This window comes from Triplophysa dalaica, chromosome 14, assembly GCF_015846415.1.
Source record: "Triplophysa dalaica isolate WHDGS20190420 chromosome 14, ASM1584641v1, whole genome shotgun sequence".
Lineage (NCBI taxonomy): Eukaryota > Metazoa > Chordata > Actinopteri > Cypriniformes > Nemacheilidae > Triplophysa > Triplophysa dalaica.
The window spans coordinates 3,029,600-3,055,385 of record NC_079555.1 but is presented as its reverse complement, the minus strand read 5'-3'; the positions used below and the strand labels follow the sequence as shown (position 1 = coordinate 3,055,385).

The 25,786-nt window shown below is 40.8% G+C and overlaps 1 protein-coding gene across 1 annotated transcript; it reads right to left on the bottom strand.

Annotated features, from left to right (window-relative positions):
- Positions 1-100: 100 nt before the first annotated feature.
- vwf (von Willebrand factor) lies at positions 101-25,171 on the bottom strand. Its single transcript, XM_056765778.1, has 52 exons — positions 25,045-25,171; positions 24,383-24,446; positions 24,147-24,293; positions 23,849-23,951; positions 23,566-23,774; positions 22,526-22,647; positions 22,221-22,437; positions 22,014-22,136; positions 21,728-21,839; positions 21,589-21,635; positions 21,357-21,493; positions 21,138-21,276; positions 20,699-20,799; positions 19,586-19,781; positions 19,183-19,398; positions 18,859-19,099; positions 18,629-18,723; positions 17,897-18,051; positions 17,104-17,207; positions 16,841-16,979; positions 16,629-16,763; positions 15,246-15,392; positions 14,955-15,095; positions 14,716-14,814; positions 14,461-14,617; positions 14,024-14,179; positions 13,798-13,933; positions 11,780-13,215; positions 11,299-11,409; positions 11,062-11,205; positions 10,835-10,978; positions 9,794-9,958; positions 9,633-9,679; positions 8,947-9,124; positions 8,417-8,631; positions 7,637-7,826; positions 6,913-7,242; positions 5,690-5,943; positions 4,801-4,903; positions 4,578-4,649; positions 3,549-3,653; positions 3,264-3,469; positions 2,977-3,126; positions 2,810-2,893; positions 2,467-2,650; positions 2,347-2,387; positions 2,140-2,247; positions 1,226-1,324; positions 969-1,097; positions 832-871; positions 651-748; positions 101-567 (listed from the first exon to the last, which is right to left on the bottom strand). Exons 2-52 carry the CDS (start codon positions 24,444-24,446, stop codon positions 376-378), a joined length of 8,463 nt encoding a protein of 2,820 aa, XP_056621756.1. The 5' UTR covers positions 25,045-25,171; the 3' UTR covers positions 101-375.
- Positions 25,172-25,786: the final 615 nt, after the last annotated feature.

Here is a 25,786-nt window from a genome sequence, read left to right as displayed (position 1 = left end):
TTCACAGCTGATGGATCATTAATATTCTCCCCACGCAACCGCACTCTCACACAAATGAGTTCAAGCATCTAGAGCACCATCAAGTGGTCCGAGCGGAGTATTTCTTTTAAGCTTTTTCTTTATTGTAATTTACAGAAACAAACACCTGGTGTATAAAATACAACCACTTATACAGTATGCAATGTCGTAGTCAGATTCTGAAACACACCGTTTAAATGTTTATGTATGAAATATCCTTTTTAATGCTTAACAGAAATGTTGGTTAAAGTGTGAAACACGTTGGATATAAAGGCAATCACAAAACATACCTGCTGTAGATGCATATATAAAATGTACTGTTTATGTTGTATGTTATTTTATCAGCTGTGTGTGTGCTCAGGTAGTCGGACAGCTGTGTGACATACAGTCACAGCCGGTGACGGCGAGGACCTGGTGATGCGTCCGTGTGCCGTTAGCACAGCGCAGGGAGACGTTCATAGGCACGGTGCCTGTAGCCGAGCAACACACGCATTCGCTTTCCACCTTGTGCTTGTCCAGAGAATACATAGACTTACTGCCACACCTCCCCTGTGATGGAGACAAACATGAATTTGATTTATACATCAGATGCTTCTAACCATTGTGGTTATGCATACTGTGAATCGTCTCACCTCGCAGTAAGTGAGCTCAATCTTCTCTTCTGATTGGCAATCATCTACTCTGATGTAATTCAGCAGACCCACACTCCTCTTGCATTCTGGCTCTGCACCTACACACATACATTCACGTTTAGACAATCAAACTGGAGTTTTGTTATTGAAACATGTCTGGATGTGGTTTGTGTGTTCTTACACATCTCGCAGCAGGTGCCTTTAATCTGACGTATTTGACCCTGTGGGAAAGACACAATATGAAACCACAAAGCGAGCAGTTTCAGTCCTAGATGCTGGACGGTAAGAGTAGTATTTATATTTAATTGTCGAATGTACCCCGTTCTCCACACATCCACTGCGATCAAAAGGAAGACAAGCTGTAACCAGAGTTTCCAGCACCAGTTCTTCTTTCTTATTCACGCTGCATGTATGTTTAGTGCAGCCATCTGTAAAAGTTTCATTCGCCTGAACACACACATACATCCATTTAAGATATTTATGAGGATCTTGAGTGGTTGTTATACAGCCTTATGGCTTATTCCTGACGACAATATAAGCGCTCCAGGCTTTGCATGTGTGTTTGTGTTGATTACTTTCAACATTTTCATCTGTCCACCAGAATATCGGATGCTGCATGCGGTTGGTACACAACGACCGCAACAAGCATTAGGTATCGGCTGTAGCGTATAACCCTATAACACATAACAGACACAGACGTTGATGTAGGCAACTGTATTTTTATATGATCGTTCTTAAAGGGACAGTTCACCCCGGAATCTTTATGTACTCACTATCTAGTTGTTTCAAATGCGTATACATTTCTGTGTGATATTTGGAAGAACGCTTGTAACAAAATATTTCTTGGCCACCGTTGACTACCATAGTAGGAAAATGACAATGGTTGTCAAAAGTGCCCAAGAACTGTTTGCTTTCCCACATTCTTCAAAATATCTTATTTTGTGTTCAACAGAACCAAGAAATTTATAAAGCAACGTTTCCTACTATGGCAGTCTATGGGGGCAAAGAACTGTTACAAGCATTCTTCCAAATATCTTTCTATGTGTTCATCAGAACAAAGAAATTCCTACAGCAAATGAAGGCAGAATTTTCATTTTTGGGCGAGCTGTTCCTTTTAAATAAGTGATCACAATAAAAGAACCTTTGATGATTTTCTTATTCCACTATGAAACCCAAAAGATGTTTTTTCCATACAACAAAAGCACAAAGAGCTGTCAAGCTTTTAATGGCACCATAAAAGCATGATGAACGTAGCGCAGGATTTATTTCAAAGACTCTTAAATCTCATTCCTGTGTGCACTTTTCAGCCTCTGATCACTATAGGCTGTCAACATATGCCAAAGCTGCTCATGCTTTCTTCCAAACATCTTTTGTGTTTTACGCAACAATGTATAAGTTATGTGGGTTTGCAAGGACATGAGGTTGAGTAAATGATGACACCTTTACGGGTGAACTACCCCTTTAATAATCATGTGGGTGAGGGATTTACCTCTGAGCAGGGGGAGCAGCTCAGCTTCCTGCAAGAGAGACGATAACTCCTCTTATCTCTCACACACTCGCAGTGTGTGCACACATCCACCATCACTCGCTCTCCTGCCTACACACACCCAGTGAGACACCCCTAAGTCAATCTGTTATGCACAAAGACGTTTGTGTGCGGCACATTAGTATTCTGTATGTAACTAGACATCCATACCGCAATAAGAGTTTGGTTCATCACGCAGGCATCCATTTGAACTGCAGAGAGATCAAAACATGTTTACAGAGAGTAGGAAATGAGTTGTGTGAAAGAGAGAGAGAGAGGATCTGTGTGTACCGCAATGACAACTCGGGCAGCACCCATCCGCAGTGTTGCATTGGAGCTCGGTGCCCAGTGGACAAGTTGGCGTGTCCATGAGTTTGCAGGACACGTTCATGTGTTGGATAAACACCTCATCATTCACCTGCACGCACTCGCTCGAGACACAATTATCGTGCGGTGACAACCACTGATCTCCAATCTACATGCACATATGAAATACCCACATAAAAAACATATATTTCTCATCTCGGGCTCGTGTGAATGTCACATGTAAGAGAAACTGTTAATTTGTGTGTTCAGACGCAGACCCGTTATTCAACATTAAAGAAAACCAAATGTAACAATACAACACACTCGCCTCTCTAAGATGTCCTTCTTCGACACAACTAGATGGGCGGCAGTGACCACAGCATTCGCTTTCCGAATGCGAGTATGTGGTTCCCTGCAAACACAAACACAATGTTTTAAAAACAAAATACACCATGACAATAAGTCAAGTGAATCATCCCCATGTACTTGACCTACCAAAGGACAAATCTGGTTGCAGACAGGGTCCACACACTGAGCGATGTGCAGCCCTGTCTGTCTGTCCGTCTGCTCCGTGCAGGCACAAGTTTTGCACTTCTCCTCCCACCTGCTGCCCACCTGATACACCACGGCGTCCACCACACACACCTACAGACAAACAACGCACACATCGAAATATTAATAGTTGAACACATGCTGATCGGATGTAGAGTCATCGGCACAAAGAGTCGCCAAGGTCAAGTAAATAACACAGGCACACAGAGAGAGTATATAAACATGGCAACCTTATCCGGTGTGCAGGTGACCTCTACGCAGTCACAATCATTGGCAGTCGTTTTCGTGATGTAACCTGGTGGGCAGGTGCGGGTAACGCTCTGGCAGTCGCACACGCATTCGTACGAATCGCAGCACTCCGTCTGTTTAACCGCCAGCCTCTTGTAGGCAGGACAGGAGGGTTTGGCCGTCGTGGCGCAAAGATCCTTTTTGCACACTGAGAGATTGAAAGCGCATTTGTGTAATATATGAAATGAATGTGTATGAAGAGTCCGGGCGTATATGCGAACGCTCACCACACTGGTAAACTGGCAGACATTCTCCAGGGTTTGTGAGGACGACACTGAGCCCGTCGGCACAGTTTGGAGGATCCGGGAGCTTACAGTTGGCTGTGTCACACACTGCACACATAAATTCATCGCACATTATATACATCGTGCAAAGTGTGTCATCTAAATGAATTGGGGTATAAAGTCCATGAATTTCTAGAACCCATGACCTTGACGTTGCTAGAACGAGGCTCTAACCATTTATCTGCAGGAAATTAATTCTATTGATTTTATAGTATTGTATGTACTTTGCACCATGTAGTGTTGATTTTGTATTGCTCCAAATTTAGGGTAATTACTCACGAGCCATCTATCTATTGATCTGTCTGTCTATCTATCAGCCCTTGGATTCAGAATAACAAGCATACATGTACAGCTCCGCAAAAACGTTGAGAGACCATCACGCTAGTTTTGCTTTTACTCAGCATTTCTAAATGTAGTGCAACCGTTTTATTCCAATGTCTGCCTAATTGTAACCCACGCAAAGCTTGCATTATGTCACGCGACAGCAATGTAGAAGACTGAGAAAATAAGAAGACTCACGGAAGCTTGCTTATTCCATCAAAAATTCGTTTTAAACCGTTCTTAAAACACGTGTAAAAATATGAATATTGTCTAAACGTGATTATGAACTTGTTTCAAGATCTGCAAACACAGCATCTTTGTAGTTATTGTAAATTTCAAATTTCTGCAAATGAATGCAGATTATAAATCATATTTAACTTTTTGAATTCGGGAGAAATGCTGTCAGGAGTTCCCAAAACGAAACAAAATTACTTTATCACATACCTAAAAAAAGCTATTTCAGAAAAACTGCTGAAAAAACATTATAACGTGGGTAACTTCGTAACACAATATACAGTAAGTGTAAAAACAGCTTGCTTTCACCCTAGATATTGACATGACTATACTTATGTTCTTATAAGATCTTTGTCTTTTAATTTTTGAAAGCATGTTGTGTTTGAATACAGTGCATTAGATGCGTTTTCAGCTCACCACACTCATATTCAGGGCAACACTTGGATTCCATCTTCTCCCGGAGAACCTCGCATTGTCCACACTCTGGAGCTGAAGCACACCGACAGTTGCCATGACAACACGCACAGAGAAGCCACTTTGAAAAAATTAGGCTGTTTATCGTGTAGTGCATGAAAGAAAGAGGGAGAGAGAGGGAGAGAGAGAGAGAGAGAGAGAGATAGCATCTGTATTATGTCTTTACCTTGAGCATTGGTGCAGGGTAGAGCTGTGCAGTTAATACGCTGTCGATTGAGACACACGCACAGCAGACAAGGGTTGTCCTCAGGATTCCAGCTTTCCATAAACTGGAACGCACACACATGCACACAAGTCAAGGTTATGGGAATGTCAATAGAATAAATGAAGAGTTTGGTTCCAAAATGAGCTAACTCTGTTTTTTTAAATGTTGTCATTTTTTTATTGTGTTTTATTGTGTTAGTTAGCTGTATTTTTTAGTTATTGTGGCATAAATTAAAACTGCTGTTTGTTTAATATTAATTGGAATGCACAATAAAAAAACATGATTCAAAAAATAAAAATGGAGACATTTTGGAACCAAACTCTTCAAACGTAGGAACATGATAAAAAAGTACATTTACATTTATGCATTTGGCAGATGCTTTTATCCAAAGTGACTTACATTGTGCTGTATTCTAAAATTTTCGGACTTTTATGTGCAATCCCGAGGGCTCGAACCCATGACCTTGGCATTGCTAGTGCCATGCTCTAACCACTGAGCTACAGGAAAGCTAATAACCAGAATAAATAACACGGTTTATTTGACTAATTGCAGACTTTTTATGGTTGATAGGATATTGCATTAACAGCGCAAAGGTCATGGGTTCGATTAAAAGGAAACACACATACTAAAAACATGTTAACCTTCAATGCACTATAAGTTGCTTTGAATATGAATGTCTGCCAAATGCAGAGATGAAAATGTACCATAATAAAATATTTGACCCCATGTGAAATCACAGTCGTGTGTATATAGGACATTTTACAACCGAACGGTTTTTAAAACAGGTAAACGCTATGTTAAGAGGTAAACAATCTGAACCAAAATTGAGTAACTTTTTTGTATGTGGTACCTTGTGAGTTCTCCCGTGGTGGTCCACACACTGACTGCAGGCCTCTTCGCTGACACATTTACCTCCCATGAACACTAACCCTTCAGGGCAGAAACAGCCTTCGGTGGGTGCGGTCAAGCACTGGGATCCATTAGCCTTGATTACACCATCGCCCATAGCAACCATGTCCCCGGGATAAAACAGGCCCTGTTCACACTGATCCAAACATCCCGTTCGACATGCAGCATATTCCAGAGAGTCCGGACATGACATGGCTGCAGAAACACACAATTTAAAATGTAGAATTCACTTTAACTGAATCCTCACAATTTCAACATTTAGATTTAAACTATCATGGAAATGTAACACAATGCCTGGCTGTACACTGCAGTATAGTTAGTGGTGTTTTACAGGACAAAAATAAGCATTTCTTAAATTGTTCCAAATCTTTATTATTTTAGTTTTTCTTAAATGGATAGTTCAATAATACAAAAGGAGATGTTTTGAGAAATGTCTCAGTGGTTTTGTGTCCATTCAATGGAAGTCATTGGGGGCCATTGTTGTTTGTTTACAACATTCTTTAAAATATTAGTCTATATTTTTTTATAAGTCATTCAGGTTTAAAATGTTTAAAAGAGTTAGTTCTCACAAAAAGGAAACTCACATCATTTACTCACCCTCAGGTTGTTCCAAACCTGTATGAATGTCTTTGTTCTGCTGAACAGAAAGGAAGATATTTGGAAGAATGTCTGTAAGAAAACAGATCTCATCTCCCATTTACTGCCATATTAGGGAAAATAAATACTATGGGAGTCTATGGGGATGAGATCTGTTTTGTACTAACATTCTTCCAAATATCTTCCTTTGTGTTCAGCAGAACAAAGAATTTATACAGGTTTGGAACAACCTGAGGCTGAGTGAATGATGATAGAAGTTTGATTAAGGGGTGAACAATCCCTTTAAATGCTAGAGACGGACAACTCCAGTCACCATTCACTTCCACTGCAACTGAAAGTAAATGGTGACTGAGGTTGCCCCCCACTAACATTCTACCCATTGCATTGACATATGAAAATCAAATGAGTTTGGACAAACAAATAAAAAAATGAAGGCAAACTAAACCTATTAAAGTTTTAATATTATGCAATGAGTCATAACTTTACTCTTTTTCTCAGGTACATTGGTCCAAGACCATAACACATGACCAAACTCATGTGGGGTCCACATGCTGTTTTATGACTCACGACACAGGGTGGGCGTTCTCCAGTCCACACACACTCCTAGCTGTCGGCACATGCTGCTGTATGCCGAGACCAGGTCACACATGGCGTTGGGCTGGCAGGCCACGCTCCGACAGATCTGGGCGTAGTCCTGCGGTGGCACCAGTGCGTGACAGCGACCGAACACCTCAGAACTTAACACGTCACATCCCACCACCACACCTGCAGCACATGACTCAACCCTCTGATGGACGACGCACTCGCCAAGAGCCCATCCCTTCAGATACACCTCAGGGTCTGCGGTCACACTACCGTCAGACAACACCAGACTGGACTGATCATCCGAGCAGGAACCTGAGAGACAGAGTCTGTATTACGCTCTGCACATGCGAAAAGGTCACGTAAAGGATATTTGTTAGTCCAACGTTTATGTAACAAAACATACAACACACAGAATTCATTTCATATTTTAATGATTCTATAATTCTAATACGAGGGTGCAACGGTGACGCTATTGGTTAAAAAACAACATTTGTAAATTGATTTATAAGAACTTCCGGGTACGAGAGATGCCATTTTGATGTCATTTGACTTTAAACCACACAAAGAAACGATTTTATGTTTGAAGCGGAGACCACGATAGAGAGAGTAAAGTAATATAAAATGTGTAAAGACCCAAACATTACACACTATTATAAGCTCTCAAACTTTGCACGTCAGTGTCAAAAGGTTAAAAGGCTGTATTTACCACATAATCCAGTTGTGTTGGTTTCCATAGTGATGTCCATGTTAAGCATGAACTCATTGCTGTGTGGAGTGAACGTAAGTGTGAAACCGTGTTGTTCTGATCTCAGCTGGTGCAGGATCGAACCGATTTGTGTCACAGTTATTCGCCCTGTCCTGAAGGGAACTGCAGTATCCACACCGTCCACTAACACCTGCAGTACAGAGGACACGTTTGACACTATTTCTCCCAAATTTCAAATAAAAATAATTTTTCTATTTGTATTTTTTCGCAGAAAATGAAAACTGGAGAAACAGGTGACAATGACAGAAACGAGGCTCTGTATTTCCTCAGAGCTCAAATACGGTAAAGAAAACAAGTTCATAAGAAGCATACTACATACATAATAATTTTTGTTATGTTATCATGTTTTTATTGTGTTAGTTTTTTTTTAGATATCATGGCTTAAATCAAAACAAACCAACTGCAGTTTGATTGATATTAACTGGAATACACAATAAAAAAAACATGATTTTTGAAATATTATCTCATTTTGGAACCAAACTCAGCAATATTTCTACATGAATTTAGGTAAAGTTCAAAATGTATTTAAATGTAATTTTTATGCATCTTGTCTTGCTGTCAGTCTTTCACATTGACGTTGGATGACTTCATGTCACTCCGAGGTTTGATTTAGTTCCAATTCAACACTGGACTGGAATGGCCACAATACATCTAGAAATGCAGATTAAATAAAAATTGTCAATGACTGTATTTGTTCATCTTCTGTTACTTATACAGTACCTTCATGTTATCCTGTATTATCACTGAGGTCCCGTCCTCCCGCAGCTCCAAACTCTTCATGCAGATCTGATTGGGGGAGCTTTGACAGGCGGCTGTAAGCAAGATGAGCTCTGCCCCTCCCGAGCGAAGCAACAAATAGGAGCAAGCGGATCTCAACTTCATAGCCGCGCCCGAAAATGAAACGACGTGACTGGACGAGCTGCCCATGCACGTGCCTGATGGATCACAGGTAAAGACGATGGTTACACGATTATGGTTTCTTAGTTGATATATTCACAGGTTTTTTTATTTACATATTTTCAAATGTTTTGTTTATTTACTCATAACTTTCATATTCATATCAGCCTACAGAGTGTTTGTCTACAAATGAGAATAATATGACACTGCGCGTCTCTCTAATTACAATCAACAAAACATCATCTCTCTGATTACAATCAACAAAGCAGTCTACACTACACGCCTTCTAAAATCGCTTCACATCTGTGCATTTCATAAGACCAGCAGATGTACTGAGGGTTGTGTGTTCTTACAGGGGCAGGCCCAGGTACAGCCGCAGGTGTGGTTCAGTCGCAGGGCCGGGAGGTTGTTCTTGCAGACGGGAGGCTCCATCTTCTCACAGTTGACTCGATGGCTCTGCAACGTCACTGTGCCCGACGGGTTGCACAACACTGAGTGACATCCATCTGCCAACCTCCACACCTCTCCGGGCTGGTAGATGGAAATTCACAAACATCACGAGATGCACATGAAACGAAAAGTAGGCACTGAAAAGTAAGGCTGGTTTCAATGTGTTAAAAATGTCAAACGTGTCTGCCAAAGGGAACATGCTAAGTTCGACATTAGTAGCATGAATGTGTTCCTCCACGCCTCCTTGAAGTTCTATTAATGCAAGAAATCACATTAAATATGCAAAACCACACCACATGTTTGCAACCCATTGGTACTGCAGTTTGCATTCTTGCGCAGATTTAATGATGTGTGGTTAATGAGCAGCTGTTCTTCTGAAGTTTTTGAAGGATGACGTTTTTGAGACAGAAAGGCTGATGTGGGGTTATAGATCCTGAGATCCAGAGACAGATGAATTGAGATTTTAGTTAACAATCTGCTTCGGTTAAACCGCTGGTACAGCAGAAAAAGAGAAGCGGGTAGATTGCAAGTTGGTTTTTTTAGTTTAATGCAATTATGGGAATTACACTTCTTGCTTAACACAGCTCACCTTCCGTTCATTTCCTTCATCATCCACACACACTCCCGGGGGACCCGCTAAGGGACATTATCACCATCACCATCTTATTGTCAGCATCTTTCATGCATTGTGAAATTGCTAAGGAAGACATAGTTGTATGTGAATACTGTGTGAATGTACCCATGTCTTACCCCTGCAGAGTTTATCTGTGAATGACTGATCCAGCGCAACCATGGCGAGCAGATACTCGGTGCTGCTGAGCCGAACAATGTTGTTCTCAGCGTGTGTGCCAGCGAGCACGCTCAGTTCAGTCTGATCATACTGCTGACCCAGTCCAATAGGAAACACAGACACACCTGTGTGAAATAAATAATCATTTCTTTGATGATTATGTGTCTTGAAAAAAGCAACTCTACTTTGTAAATTAGAAATTGGGGCGGGACATGTGGGGGAATAAATAATTTTGGACCGATACATCTGCGGAAAAAATGAAGAGACCATTCCAAATTTTCGTTAAATCATTATTTATAGATGTATTGTGGCCATTCCAGTCAAGTTTCTGTTTAATTTCAACAAAATCAAACCTCAGGAGTGACATAGAGTCATCCAACAGCAATGTGAAAGACTGCATGACCAGACATAATATCACATAAAAAATATATATTTATAACTTTTCCTAAATACATGTAGAAATATTCCTGTTGTATTTCTTATAAAAGAATCAGAACTTTTTTCTCTGCGGTATTTGAGGTCTGTAAATATACAGAGCATGTTCTCTGCTATTTTCACATGTTGCTCAAGTTTTCATTTTCTGCAAATAAATGCAAATAGAAACAATATTTTTATTTGAAATTTAGTATAAATACTTTGTAAGTAGTTCACATAATGAAACAAAAATGATCGATGTACCTAAACACATACCTGCAAATAGTGCATTTTAAAAACGAATTTTGAAATAGTCCCTTAATTTATTTTTAGCAGCTGTAGATAAACAGATAGACAGACACATTAGTTCTCTGCCCAGTTGCACAAACTAGTCTCACTGACTAGCGATTAGTTATGACTAATCTGTCTTCCTTTTCATATTTCAATTAGCCTAATATACCTTCTATTTAACTGATTTAAAGAAGTTATGACCAATTATGATGAAAAAAATAAACAAGTCTACGGAGTTTATACAACCGGCCCCTGATGTTTGATAAAGACCTCTTCCATATAAGACAATCACCCACCAGCGGTCAGAGCCTCGTTTGCTGCCTCATTCACAGAGTCTATTGACCTGTCAGACACTATCATAACCACGGTTTTAGGGATGCCCATCCGTCCTCCGCTGCTAGAGGAAACGGCAGTCTGAACTGCCAATCGCAGAGCAGCTCCTGCACAGAAAAGGAAGGAACGCACGTACATGTGGCATATATTTAAACTGTCAAGCAATGTGCCCGCTGTGTCGCACATTTACCCAGCCTGGATGTGTTGTCTGCTTTTCTGTGTAAGTTATCCAGGAGCTTGAGAAGGTTGTCTTTATTCTGTTCATCTTTCCAGGAGATCGCCACAGCTGGTTTTGCTCCATACACCATCACTGCTACTTGTGTGTCGTTATGACCTAAAACACATGTACACACATATACATCCGCGCTACCAAAGGAGCCATTATAAAGCGTGTATATGTGGTGAGACTTTCATTCGTGTGACTTACTGATATGCGTGTTCTTTACAAAGGTTTTGACGAATGTTTTCAGGTCTTCAAACTGGTTGTCAGAAGAGGCTCTTAACAGGAACAGCAGATCCATGGGTGTTGTGCACGGCACTGATCAAACACACATGCATACATTTAAAGGGACAGTTCACCCAAAAATAAGAAATTCTGTTCTTATTTATTGACTCTCATGTCGTTCACATGACTCTTACTTCAGTGTAGCACAAAGGAAGATATTTTGGGAAATGTCTGTGGTTTTGTGTTCGTACAATGGACGTCAATGGGGGCCTGGTTTGTTAAACAACGTCCTTTAAAAAAATCTTCTTTTGTGAAGAGTCATATACAGATTTTGAATGACATGCAAGTCAATTATAAAATCATTTCGGCAAACCTTCCCTTTTAGCAGTAAAATGAATAAAAGGACAAATGAAGCAAGATTTAATGACAAAAGAAGAGAGATAAGAGTATTGTTGTTTCTGACCTGAAGGGGGCAGCGTTGCTCTGGGGGGTAGCATGGGCACCAGAGGTCTGTTGATCGTTCTACTGATATTAATCAGCATAGGACGTAATTTCTTCAGGTCCGAAGGATTATCCAGCATGATGGGTTCATCTGGAAAACTCAGCGGTGCGAGGTCCTCGTATCGAATCTGTTGGCCAATCCCAATTGGATACATCTTTCTGCGGGTGGAACTCTGAGGTCGCCGAATCACATCAGTGGGCGGGCTCTGTGTTATAAGAAACACCAACTGGTCTGGTGAACTGCTCGGGATCTCCGTTGTAACGGACTCGTAAATAGATTGAACGGCATGGCCCGTGTTGACCTCCGCCCCTCTTGTCCAACGCAACTGTCGCATTCTACGCAGCACCTGCTCCCTGTGCCACAACTCCATGCGGTTTATCACCACGGTGACAGTGAGGGAGTATTGCATCACTGTGATTCGAAGATTCTCTACCTCTTTGTCATCAAGTGAAGCGATCACATCCACCAGCGCGTCAAGTGTTTTATTAAAGTTTTCCTCGCCCATTGCGTCAGAGCTTTCCAACAAGAAGACGACTTCATACATTGATACCGTGGATGGGGGAAATGTAGTACCGGGGCTGAGGATGCTGGGATACGCAGTGAGAATAGCAGCAGTTGGAGGAACTGTGACAACATTAGGTTTAGAGGTTGCAGCAAGTGTTAAAGTTGCTGACGTTGTCGTGCTGGTCGTTTTTTTGGTGGAGGGGATCTTTGGAGGTTCTGGGTCCAGCCCCAAAGTGCAAAGATAGTCTGTGATGGCCAGAGCTTTATCGTCGAGCTCCGTTGGACCGCTCAATGCATATGCGCGGCTGCTAGGTGTCGCCTTTGCGATCTCATTCACCTGCGCCAGGCTGACGTCGGGCCCTAGAGCGACTGCGAGAATGGTGATGTCCTTCTTACGGAGCAAACGCTGAGTGCTACGCATGGGACGCGGATTAGTGCTCGCGGTGAGTAAGATAGCAACCCGGCCCGCATGTTCGCGCTTGTTCTTGTCGTAAATGTAAACGGCCAGGTATTTTATAGCCTCATCCATGAATGCCACATCCCCACCACTGTAATTAAGCTCACGCACCATTTTCTTAAAAATCCACTTCTGCACCTGCATATTGTAACTCTTCACGCCGGAGTGGAAGACCAGGATTGTGGCGCGAGTATGGGCAGAACCCATGCGGAACCGCTCCACGACCCTAAGGATGAAGAGCTTGATCAAGCTGAAGTCTTCCTCACTGAGAGCAGATGATCCGTCAACCAAGAATGCCAAGTCCATCGCCCTATCACAGGCATCCGCCGGCACCGGTGTGGAAAAGGGCATGGGCGTCGGAGTGGTCGGCGCAAGCGTGGAAGCGAAACCAGTAGCGGGACATGGAGTGCATGTCATTGTGTTGCTTTCACAATGGCTGAAACCCAAACAAACATTCCACATGAATGTCACGAAGCCTGTTACAAAACAGTTCACCCAAAAATGAAAATTATGTCTTCATTTACTCACCCTTGAATTTTTCCAAATCTATATAAATGTCTTTGTTCTGATGAACACAGAGAAAGATATTTGGAAGAATGTTTGTAACTAAACAGTTCTTGACAGCTGTTGACTACCATAGTAGGAAAAAATTATGCAGATTTAGAAAAATTTGAGGGTGAGTAAATGATGAGAGAATTGTATTTTTAGGGGATCGGTCTCTGTAAGAACATGTCTTGGTCACATTAGCCCACCAAATTGAAAATTGTGAAACAGAAAATGTTACACACACATGAAAATTATCTTAATTATCAGTATTTGTAGAAAAATTATACTGTAATGTATGCAATTAAAGCACATTTTTTGATTACTGTTTTTATGTTTTTACTGTTTTTTTTGTTCTAAGATAATGTCATCATTTTTTTTGAAGAATTGGGGTAAAGAATATATTTTTGTTTGATGCGATTCAGCCCCTTACACTTCTTTACCAGAGATTTTTAAAATCCCATACAGAACGTACCATATCTGACAGAGATGAGGATCATCACGGTTGAGGATGAACTGTTTTCCATGGGAAATCCTCTCTCCAGCATGCATGCACTCCTGACACTGCGATGGTTCCACACACCTCCCCAGCACCTCATCCAAAATTTGTCCTGAGGGCATCGAAGCAGAGACAACAGGTGTGAAATAAAGAGAGACAGACGGCTATGAAGCGCTTTTAAGTACGTGTGAATTTGAGCTACCTGCAGGGCAGACAGCATGGCATCCGTCCACGCATGTGACGGGACAGTTCAGAGGTTCAGGGTGCTGACAGGTTCTGGGGCAAGCGCTACCACAGGCGTTATATTTCCACACACACTCCACTCCTGCGTCCTTATTTAACTCCTCACAGCTAAGAGCTGCAGACAAGAAGGCAGACGTTTAGCAAAGTCTTTTATCCATTGCATTTTGTCCATCACTTTTGGGATATTGTCCCATTCAATTATTTGTTATAACATTATCTTTTGTGTTCCACAAAAGTACATGAGCAAAACAGTTTACAATTTTTTGCTTATAGCATAGGGAGAGTTATTAACTTATTGTTTGTGGTTTTCAAACCAGTTACCTTCCAGTTACCAGTGCATTCGCCACACAAATAGTATAATAGGGCGACAGCACTTTTAAAGACTTTCAAACTCACGGCACAAGTCGTTGGATCTCCAGTTCACCACCAGCCCTTTCTGAGCACACTCATGTGCGTACGCAGCAACGGCGTTGCAGAAACACGCACAATCACCCACAGACGCACATGAACACGTGTCATGAGTACAGATGTCCCAATATGGCTCTGGGTCCACCTGACGAAGAAAAGAGAACGAATATAATAATGAGGGCCAAGGACTTTTTAGAAAGTATTGAAATTTGAATATGATTATCAAGTATAAAGGCTACAAACCACACTGTTACACTGCCTGAAGGGGGTGCTGGTGAGCACACGACAGGACTGCTCCACCGTCACCAACTTTACCAGGTCAGTGCTGCATTGAGATGGAACCTGGACATTCACATCAAAATCAATGTTATCAATCTCACAAAATAGACACAGTGTAGACTTTAATAAAGTGGTCCATTAATTCTGTGACCTACAGAGGCCTTTTGATATTCATTTTGCATTATGCAGTGGAACTCACTGACCTGAACTGCATCAGCACAGCTGGGTTGCACTTTCCAGGAATTTCCAAAATCAGCAAAGTTCATTTCCATTTGATTACTGCTGCTCATCAGATCATTATTCTGACTGCCATCGAAGTTTCCACAAAGGCCACAGACTTTCCCCTTAAACACACAGACAACTTAGTTCATTCATACCGATACTGACACATTTGCCTCTGTAAACCGTTCGACAAAACTCATTCAAGTTATCAAAAACACTATTTTATAAAACATTATCGATGATATGTGTTCATTTAGAAGGCTGTGTGTTACCCTGTAGTATCCACTGATCTGTAGTGATATTCGGGTTCCTGTGTCCCAGGTGAGAGAGATGTGTTTTCCAAGCATGACGATGTAATACTGTCCTGAGCGCACAATCTCAACTTCTGTCTCTTTTAACACCGGCCTCTTCATCCTCACCTGTTGATGTCAGGAAGAAATTAAGAGTTTGATTCCAAATGTTTTTATTGTGCATTCCAATTAATATCTTAATAATTGTTTTGATTTAAGCCATAATAACAAAAAAAGCTAACTAACAAAATAAAACACAATAGAAAGATGATAACATAGTAAAAAACATGATTTTGGAAATGTCATTTTGTAACCACACACTTCAAACATATGTTTTATTAAACACGATGCAGTAATAGCTAGAATTATAGAGCAGAAGTAACTTCATGGCAGTTTTAAATTAAAATGGTGCTGTGCAAATATTTGCGTAAATTTTCAATTTATTCTAAATTATGCCCCCAAGTCAATGGATCGACAACCAATTATATTGGTAAGTTAAAAACTTTACTGTAGCTACACTGTATATTTTAACCAACAGAATTCCCAGTTAACGTAGATGTCTTCGAGTTGCGTCGTAACCTGCTAGACGTTGAAGTACCGCGAGAGCGATCTATTCGAAAGCATGCGGAGAAGCATATTCTCGCGATGCTTTGATCTCATACACCGATCTGACTGTGCACGCTGTCAATGTTCAAGAAACCAATTTGAAATGATTCGAGCTTTGTGACATGGTGCATTATCCTGTTGGAAGTAGCCATCAGAGGATGGGTACATGGTGGTCATAAAGGGATGGACATGGGGCCTAAAGTGTGCCAAGAAAACATCCTCCCAAACCATTACACCACCACCATAATTGCATTAATGAGAAATTGAACAGGTGTTCCTAATAATCCTTGAGGTGAGTGTATATAGTCTGTCAATTTTAGCACATTGCAATAGATGGCTTCTTAAAAAAAAAAGCATAATGGCTATTATAAAAAAAATCACTGTTTTGTTTAAAGTGTTGTGATAAAACATGAATCAGTAAATCCAGGATTTGCTTTAAACTCTTCATAAATTAAAAATGTTCCTGTTGCTCAGTTGTCAGCGCATGGCGCAAGCAACGACAAGGCTCTGGGTTCCATCCCAGGGACTGCACATTCTCAGATAAAAATTTATAGGATAATGTCGCTTTGAATATAAAACGTCTGCCAAATGCATAAATGAAAATGTAATCCTTATTTGTGAAGCCCACCCTTAATAATAACATGGCACTGCTTACAGATATAAACTGACCCAATATTGTTCCTGAGTCATCAGGGTATTGTTACTGTGTCGAGTGTTTTATATCGTGTTATTAAATATAACACCATGACAGTTTATTACCTCTCTGTTCTCCATGATGATCAACCCTCCCATATAAAACACTGTGATGCTTTTACTGCAGCGGTAACCTGCGATCCCACAGGCAGAGTTCTCCACGAGAACCCTGAACGTGCCCTCCAATCCGCTACAATAATCCTGTTTCGAAGAACAGAGAAAACATGGGTGAACGTGAGGCTCAGAATAGTGAAACTAAAACAGAATATCGTCTTTACCTGAGCGAGGACGTATTGGCAGGGTCCAGGAAACGAGAACTTCAGTCCATCAAAGCTGATGTAGTGCGACTCTCCTATTGCACGACACACGCCGTCACACACACGCTGTGTACACTTCCATCGACGTCCTTCACAAACACTGAAACAACGGGTTCCAAATAAAACACACGAAAGCACTAGCATGCAAACTGATCTGGTTGTTTAAGACAGTTTATGCGATGTACAGAGTATAAGAGAATAAGAGTTGTGATTGAGGTTCTTACCAGGTGTTACAATCCACATTGATGCTCTGTCCTGAAGCATAGGGGCGGTTATTGTGGAAACAAGGACACTGGTCTTGTGGAATGCATTCTTTTTTGTGTCGAACCTGCAAACATTAAATGTCGTATTTGAGTCTTAAAGTCTCACTATATGCATTTAAGTTATATATTGTTTTAATCAAGAAATAAGCTTAATTATCCATCAGGCGATATAATTATTATTATTATCCTATTCAAATTCAATTCGAATTTGACACAAAAACTGTTAAGAACCTTTTTGTTTTTATTTATTGTGTCAAACCAGTAGTTTTATACATACCATTTCCAGTGTTGGGTGTAACAGTTACTGTAATTTAACTACTTTTCCCTTGAAAAGGTAAATTAAGGGATTACTCTATTTTTTCTGTAATTTAATTACAGGTACTTTTGATGTAATTAAACTAAATACTTTATGTAATGTATATATGTGATGTAGTGGAATTGACATAAAAAGTCCAAGTCTAATTTTAAAATCCGTGCTTTAATGTCAAATTCTCACATTTGTAGTACTTAATATATTTACTTTATGTAGTTTTATATTAATTAATTGAATGAATTAAGAGTTGTTTCATGTCTATACTTGAATCACCTAACTAATCAAGGTTGATGTTTGATATAGAAAGTAAATAGTAATAAGTAATTCAATACTTTTTGGAAAGAGTCATTTGAACAGCAATATGTTGAATATGTAATGAGTAACTAGTAATTAGTAACTTACCCAACGCTGACCATTTCACAAACTTATAAATACACTTACCAGTCCAGTTGGACACATACACCCGGACACACATCCCGAACTGACACACTCCACGTCCAGGTTCTGACAGGTTTTGGCACACTCAATCCCAACATCCCTTACACTGCTACACTCGAACCGCTCCAGCGGAAGAGGACAAGCGATAGAACGCCGCTCTACAAGTGCACACAGACAAAGAGTCAGGATTCTTGTTTGTCACATTGTTGTATTTAAAGAGTACATAACTAGGGATTTTTAAGGTCCTAATAGATGTAGCTAGAAGGTGTAAAAATATGATTATTTTGTAATAAACAGCAGTTATTACTGCGTTACTTCTCGACTGACTCTCAAATGATTCGTTCCGTGATTCATCTGTCTAATCCCCTCCATTCCGCTAGTCTGATGTGATTGGTCAGATGGTATAGTCTGCTGTGATTGGTCTACCGCGAATGAGGCTCAGGAGCTACAGTGTTTGGAGGAGAAGAGTGAAGTTTTCGCGGGCAGTCCTAGCAAAACGTAGACGGGACTATATGTAGTGACGTTAATCCGCGGCGGCTCGCGAATAGGACTAGGGACGACTCGTTTGCGTGATTCAGAGTCGAATCCCTTTATTCAAGCCAATAACTTTTCATTCACCTTCGGCTTTACAACTTGGCAGACTGCTTACTTTCAAATACGCCAACATTACACACTGAATGAAATGTAATTTTCATGATCTCATGTTATGTACTCTTAACGTGTGATTTTGAAAACCTCTTGACGGCAGATGATCCTCAAAGAACAGATCTGACAGGGTCGACCCCGTGGTTTCACTAGAACTGCAATGCATCGATCCTTTCTCACAAACACTACAAACACACACAAAGACTTCATCTTATTTCCCACGTCACCTTAGGAACTGTACTACATGTAAATCATCTGTATAGTTTAAAACTGTTTCACAGATTTATTGTTTTCGTTTATGAGTGGGTTTCTTTGCTAACCAGATGGAGTGATGGTCACCAATCATGTCATTGGGCTCAAAGATCTCTCCGTTATAGTGGCATGTGCAATGGTCCTCTGACACACATTCACCGGCGTCACTAAGATACAGTCCTATGGGACAGAAACAGCCTTCCTCACACAACCCTTGACAGTCGCTGTCAGGCAGGGATAGCGATCTGCAGGTCTTATTACACACGTTTCCACACGCCTCGTACATCTGGTCATCCGGACAGGTCAGTTCTGTTCAACCACACAAATGAAAAGATAAAAAAAGATTGAATTGTCTCAACATGTCATACCACAAAAGAGACAGAGATAGTTACCACAGTATCCTTGTCCCCTCCAGTTGATCAGCACTCCCTTGGCTGCGCAGGCGGCTGCATAGCTGCGCACAGCATCACACAGGCACTCCTGTCCATCTGCACACGAGCAGACGTCATAGCGACAGTTCTTCACATAAGGCTCAGGGTTCACTTCGTAATGACACGGTGCAAACTTCACGGAGAGCAGCACTGCACAGGCCTCTTCTGCAAAACGCACTGAAGACACACACATAGAGCATCAGTTTGCCATCTAATGGGGTTTGTCTCCATCTAGTGTTCAAAGCATGATTATGTTTTTTAATCATGACATCAAACAAGCAACTATTCAAGATATCAATCACAACCAAAAGTATTTAGACGTTATTTAGATAGATGTTGCTTGTGTATAACAGATAGTGTGAACCTCTCTTGGGGTTGGAGATACAGGAATCAGACTGTTGCAATTGGACATTTTCACACTCTGCGTTCATCTTCCAAGCGTTGCCGAATCCTTCGACGCGCGTCTCCACCAGCCCGCCCACCGTTAAGAAGTCATCTCCTTGGTTACCGTTATAGTTACCGCACAGACCACACGTTTTCCCAGCATAGGCAGGGCTTAGCTATAAACACACACACAAATGCTTGCCAGTTGAGTTTGAAGCACAGAAATATTAGACGCCGGACCGACATTATGCAATTCACAGATTCACATTACATGCAGGGATAGTTCAGCCAAAAATTAAAATTCTGTCATCATTTACTCACCTTCGAGTTGTTCCAAATGTGTTTACATCTCTTTGTTCTGTTGAACACAGAGAAAGATATTTGGAAGAATGCTTATAACCAAACAGATCTCGACCCCCATTGACTCCCATAGAAGGAAAAATTCTAATTGTAATTTTCACCCCATGGTAGTCAATGGGGCTCGAGATCTGTTTGGTCATAAGCATTGTTCCAAATATATTTCTCTGTGTTCATCAAACAAAAGAAATGTGTACAGATTTGAACAACTCGAAGGTGAGTAAATGATGGCAGAATGTTCATTTTTGGGCGAAGACTCACTTTAAGGGATTTTAAAATGATTGTTAACCCAAAAACTGTCATCATTTACTCACCCTCTTGTCATTTCAAACCTTTATTACTTTCTTTCTTCTGAAGAAAACAAAAGACGATGTTTTGAAGAATGTTGTTAACTGGCACCCATTCACTTGCATTGGTTTCGAGTCCATACAATAGAAGCGAATATGGGCCAGCATTCTTCAAAATATCTTCCTTTGTGTTCTGTGGAAGAAAGTCAAACATGTTTAAAATGACGAGAGGCTGAGTCAATGATGACAGGATTTTCATATTTGGGTGAACTAATTTTTAAGGCTGTTTATAGCTGGTTGAATGTCATTGGCTTGTCCGTTTTGGTGGTTTAAAGGAGATGTTTAAATGATAATGTTTTGGAAGTTCTTACACAAACATGCACAAAATAATACACCCTAGACCAGATAAATGAAACATTTCTGCTGGATTACAAGCCGGGCACACTCACCCTGAGCAAAACACGCCCTCTGCCATCCCAGTCCAGATGAAGATCATCTCCATAACTCAGTCTTACAGATGACAACACGGTATTCTGGACTCTCAGCGCACCTACACACACACAATACTGATCTGTACAACTGTACGCTTATTTGTAGTTTCTGCTAGATAGTAATTTAATCACATGGAAAGCAAATGGACATTAACGGCTAATCTTATGCTTCTCAGATTTTCTCTCGAGACCCCAGTTCTCTCCCGTCTCCTTGAGAGCTTCAGAAGTGATTTGAACAATATGCCAAAAGACTTGAGATTTCAAAATGAACGAAAATGCTTGTCCTCAGATTACTCCGAACCCATTATATACATGGATATCACCAAATCTATACTTGAATAAATAATAATTTAGCTATGAATTAAGAAAAACTGAGCAACAAATGTTTTCTTCTGACCGTTTATTAAAGGTGTCTGTACATCCATTCCATCCACAGAGACCACACCCCCATGCTTGAGGCGAACCGTCTGATAGGCCAGATCGCGGAACCTCAGCGAAATTGATCGCGTGCAAATAGCATCTTGGTCATCCGCGCACTTCGACATGAAAACACATTCCTCGTCACACATCCCAACAAACAGGCATAAAAGAATACACTCCAGGGCAGATTTCTGACCTGTGCTGTCTCAATGATAGCGGAGAACGAGTTGCTCAGACAGTCCTTGGCCAGAAGATACTGACAAATACCACTGAAGGTGAAGAATTTGTTGTCAAAGGTCTTATAATGGGACTGTCCTGTCACCACACACTCCCCTACAGACAGAGAGCGGACAGATGACACGTTTGTGGATGTTAAAACATTCGGAAATGTTTCAAGTAGTTACACAAAATCACAGAGAAATGTTTACCGGGGCATTCTTCATTGGTGCATTCCCAGGATCCGTGGTGACACATACTGGAAAAGATATGATTAATGTGTGTATATGAAAATAAAGCTCACATTAATTTAAATGCATTGTTTTGTGTAAATGTGTGTTTGTGTTCTACCATGTGTTGCAGTCCTGCGAGATGGAGGAAGCAGGAGGATAGCGTCGTCCTGCATGAGTGCAGGAGCACTGAGAGACATCAACGCAGCGTTCTCCATCTAACACCTTACCAGCTGACACAAACACGTGTACATGTAAGTACTGAGTGTTCATGTACCATGTTGTATAAAGCATCGTGTTAGCAGTGCAGAGGTTATGGGTTGGATACCCAGGAAGCACACATACATCTGCCAAATCAGTGTTTCTGGATTATTTTATCAGGACATCTTACAAAGTTCCTCCTTTACCTGGACAGTTGCAGCCATCGACACATTGTTCCTTACAAACTTCCTGAATGTTCAGACTCTGACAGGAAGTAGAACAGGCCGAGGTGCAGTCGCTGTACTCCATGCCAACCGGACACTTAGGAGCTGATCACACACACAAACATACATATGGATTTAAAGCTGACTGTATCAGAATTGTGTGTATGAAAGCGAGTATGTGTCACTCACAGCACTGGTTCTGTACGTGCCAGTTGGTCAGGGTCACTCCGCGACTGGCGCAGGTGCGGGCATATTCCAGCATGGCCTGGCAAACACACTCGTCACCCGTCGAGCAGTGACATACATCAGACTCGCACACAGATACGAACGGTGCCGGATCGATGAGGGGCGCACAACGCAGGAAGAGGCCGGAGCTGCTCATGGCCTCGCACTGCGACATCAGATCCTATTGTATTCACACATATAATCAGAAATCGACCCAACTGTATTATCAGACACACAGAATAGGTTGTGAGGGAAGGTGAGTGTCTGACTTTGGCGGATTCTCCGGTAATGTTGCAGCTCTGAGATGGGGGCGGCACACGTTTACACGGCTCCTCTGCTCCATTCATGACCCAAGAGTTTGCAAAGTTATACGAGTCATCTGTCAGGAAACCTACACGAGCATATTGATGTTTTTATAAAATACAAATTTAATCATAGATTGTTTTTAAAAAATCTTCCTTTCAGGACCATTCACTTTTTTGCATTGAGTATTCAAATTCAAATAATTTATTTGTTTATTAAGCTTTTTTATTCTTAATACAATATTGTGAATCTTAATGTGTATACTGGGTTCACGATTATAATAGTATCTCTGTTTTTCTTTATGAAATAAAAAAATATGACACTACACCAAAACATTAAGAGTTTTCAATAACAATTGTTATTTTGTTAAATACTTTTCAACATTTAACTGAATCTTAAGTATTTGCATTCACAAGAAAAATAAATTCCCTGAAAAAACTAGATTTACCAAATCCTTTGTGTTAATTTCCATAATTTTTGCATGCAATAGGTAATTTTTTTAGGGTAGGTCTGTCACTGCAAAGTAAAACTGAATTTTAACATTAACTAACTAAAAGAGGACTTCTGAAAGCAGTAAAAGAAAAAAATAAACCATGTTGAGGCAGGATTACGTAGATGTTTTATCATAATCACAATCACCACAGCTCTATAATAAATATTTTTGTTTCGGGATTTATCATACCACAATATTTCATGTGACACCCCTAATTATAAATACTGAATAAATTATTGTAGTATCCCCGGCTTTTTTATATCTTTGTTGGACTTTTACACAGCTGATAAGTGTGCCCGTCAACTTCAAAAGCTGTTACACAGAATGATGAGAGACCTCCGGAAATCACACTCAACTTTAAAACCACAAACTCAACAATGTTTTGTCTTATCGATGAACACTGACGCCACTTATTTCCTCAGCTCAATTTTATCAGCATCCTGTGCATGCTGCTTATAACAAAGTAAACAACTGAATGAAAGAATGTTTAAGAATTTTTGGTGCTTGTCTCACCTTCTTGTGCGGTAAAATCATCCTCCTTCAAATAATTGTAGTTGCCGCACAGTCCGCAGGTGCGATTGCTGAGTTGTTTGGTAAGGGTGAGCTGAATGTTATGTGAGGGATCTATACGGATGGAGAATCCAAACTCTTCACTCCATAACTGAACGAACCCCAGCTCGAACCCTGCAAACACTGAGCTCGACGCGTACGGCAGTGGCAGCCTAAAACCAAAGGCACATGTTTATATGTATAAATCTAGATGCTTGTATTGTAGGACATTCACATGATCTTTTACCTCTCTGCCCTTTGTGACAATGTTCCATCAACAGAGAGGTGAAGCTCAAACACTTCTCCGAGAAACACAGTGACTCCTTTCCTCTTTCCATGAGAAAAATCACCTTGATATAAACACACACAGGAAGGCATTTTATGATTCTGGAAATATTGGCAAAGTTTTTGGCACAGCAATGCCAAGGTCACGGTTTTGATTTCCAGGGAACACATGAACCAATATTCCCAGATATTGCCGAAATTAGGAAATGTAGACATTTGTTTTATTGATGTGTATGCCTGTGTGTGCGACTGGCTCTTACCCAGGATGGAGAAGCTTCGTTGTTGGCAGTCTCCAGCCAGCATGTAGCTGCAGTCTCCGGGGAACTCGTAAATCACACCGTCAAATGTTTGTACATGCTGCCGGCTAAAGAGACTACAGCGACCAGACCCTTCCACAAATATAAAACCTACAGAACACACGTATGCCACAAAGTCTTTAAACCAGCTGAGAAAGGCATAATCGTGCACTAAATCTGACGGATCGGGCAATTCTAACCTGAGAAATGCACAATAAAAACCCAGAGGATTTTGCTGCATCCGTTCCATCTCCACGGTTCCATCTGATCATGAAAAGAAAGCCAAACTGTGGTGAAGGGAACATTTTTTTCTATCATTTCTGCCTGTTTTTGTTGCTCGACACACATCATTTGTTGGCAAACCCCCGAGCAACCAAGCAGAACACCTTAGCAACCATCCAGCAATAGTATAAATGCCCTCAGAACACGTATGCAACCGCATAGCATCATTGTGGCAACTGTGCACTTTCATTTTTCAAGCATTTACAAATCCAGTTAAGAATGTATATTTTACAGTCGAGGAAGTGAAACACAAAGCTTCCGCATGTTATTTATTTAAAGAAGCAAAGTTTAATAGCTGGAAGTGGGAAACAAAGGAATTCTCTGCAGACATTCAAATCTGTCAGAACGTTTGAAGAGTTTCCACATAGTCAGCAAACATTAAAGTCTTTAAATCTCTTGTAAAAAAAACATGCAATACATGGTGAAAGAGCAAGTCAACAGATACAGAAAGATTTACACAAACAATATTACAAAATATGCACACAAACATGAAAAGCACAATACTACATACAAAATCAAAAAGATATGCATGGCTTCAAAACCAACAATTTTCAAAAAGAGACCCGCAATCCCAACATACCTTGAGGACACCTGTGACTTCTGCCCACCTGTAGGTTCTGCTGTAATGGATTCCCTGTAATTCTTTGAAGTTGTGCGTTCTCCAGCCTCTTAAGATTCTCAAAGCATGACTGGTACCTGATCTGGAAGCGCAGGAGAAATTTATAAGAGTGAAAGAAAGGGAGGGATGGTGTGATTTCCGTTTCTCAGACTCATTAGGAGCGGACAATAGGAGGAAGTCTGGGCATTAGGGGACCTGAAGGGTTTGTCTGGTAGTGAAGACAGATACGATACACCAACAGTAGACTTCAGTGCCAAGCCAAACAGCACACATACCGCCGCATGTGTTGAGCACAAGGAGTATTCACACACACGGTTCACAGCCTTTGCCGTGTAACTTCTGTACTTAGGATAATGACAGATTCACTGTTGGATAAACCTCAGACATATTCGAGCATATTGACATGAAGTATTCATTCATCACTGACCCTCAACTCGCTGTCAAGAACATGGAGTTCATATCCTGTGATCTCTTTCTCTCTAGTTTTTAGACTTTCATCGATTCTTATGCTGTAGGAAAATAACATTTTGTATACTTTGACCCTCACACAAAGCAAAACACAATATTTTTAGCTTGAGTTAAGTCTTATCTGACACTTTCTTGTACATTTGAGATGATATTTTCAAAACGTTGGCCTTCACAAAAATACTTCAACATATACTCCAAAACACAACAATGTCTGTCAATGTATTACTTAAATGGC

Coding starts and splice junctions, on each gene's coding strand:
- vwf (XM_056765778.1), bottom strand. CDS start 24,446: ATGGAACCGTGGAGATGGAACGGATGCAGCAAAATCCTCTGGGTTTTT. Junction 24,294..24,382: donor TTTTATTGTGCATTTCTCAG/GTTAGAATTGCC, acceptor TGTGTTCTGTAG/GTTTTATATTTGTGGAAGGG. Junction 1,325..2,139: donor GCTGCTCCCCCTGCTCAGAG/GTAAATCCCTCA, acceptor TATGTGTTATAG/GGTTATACGCTACAGCCGAT.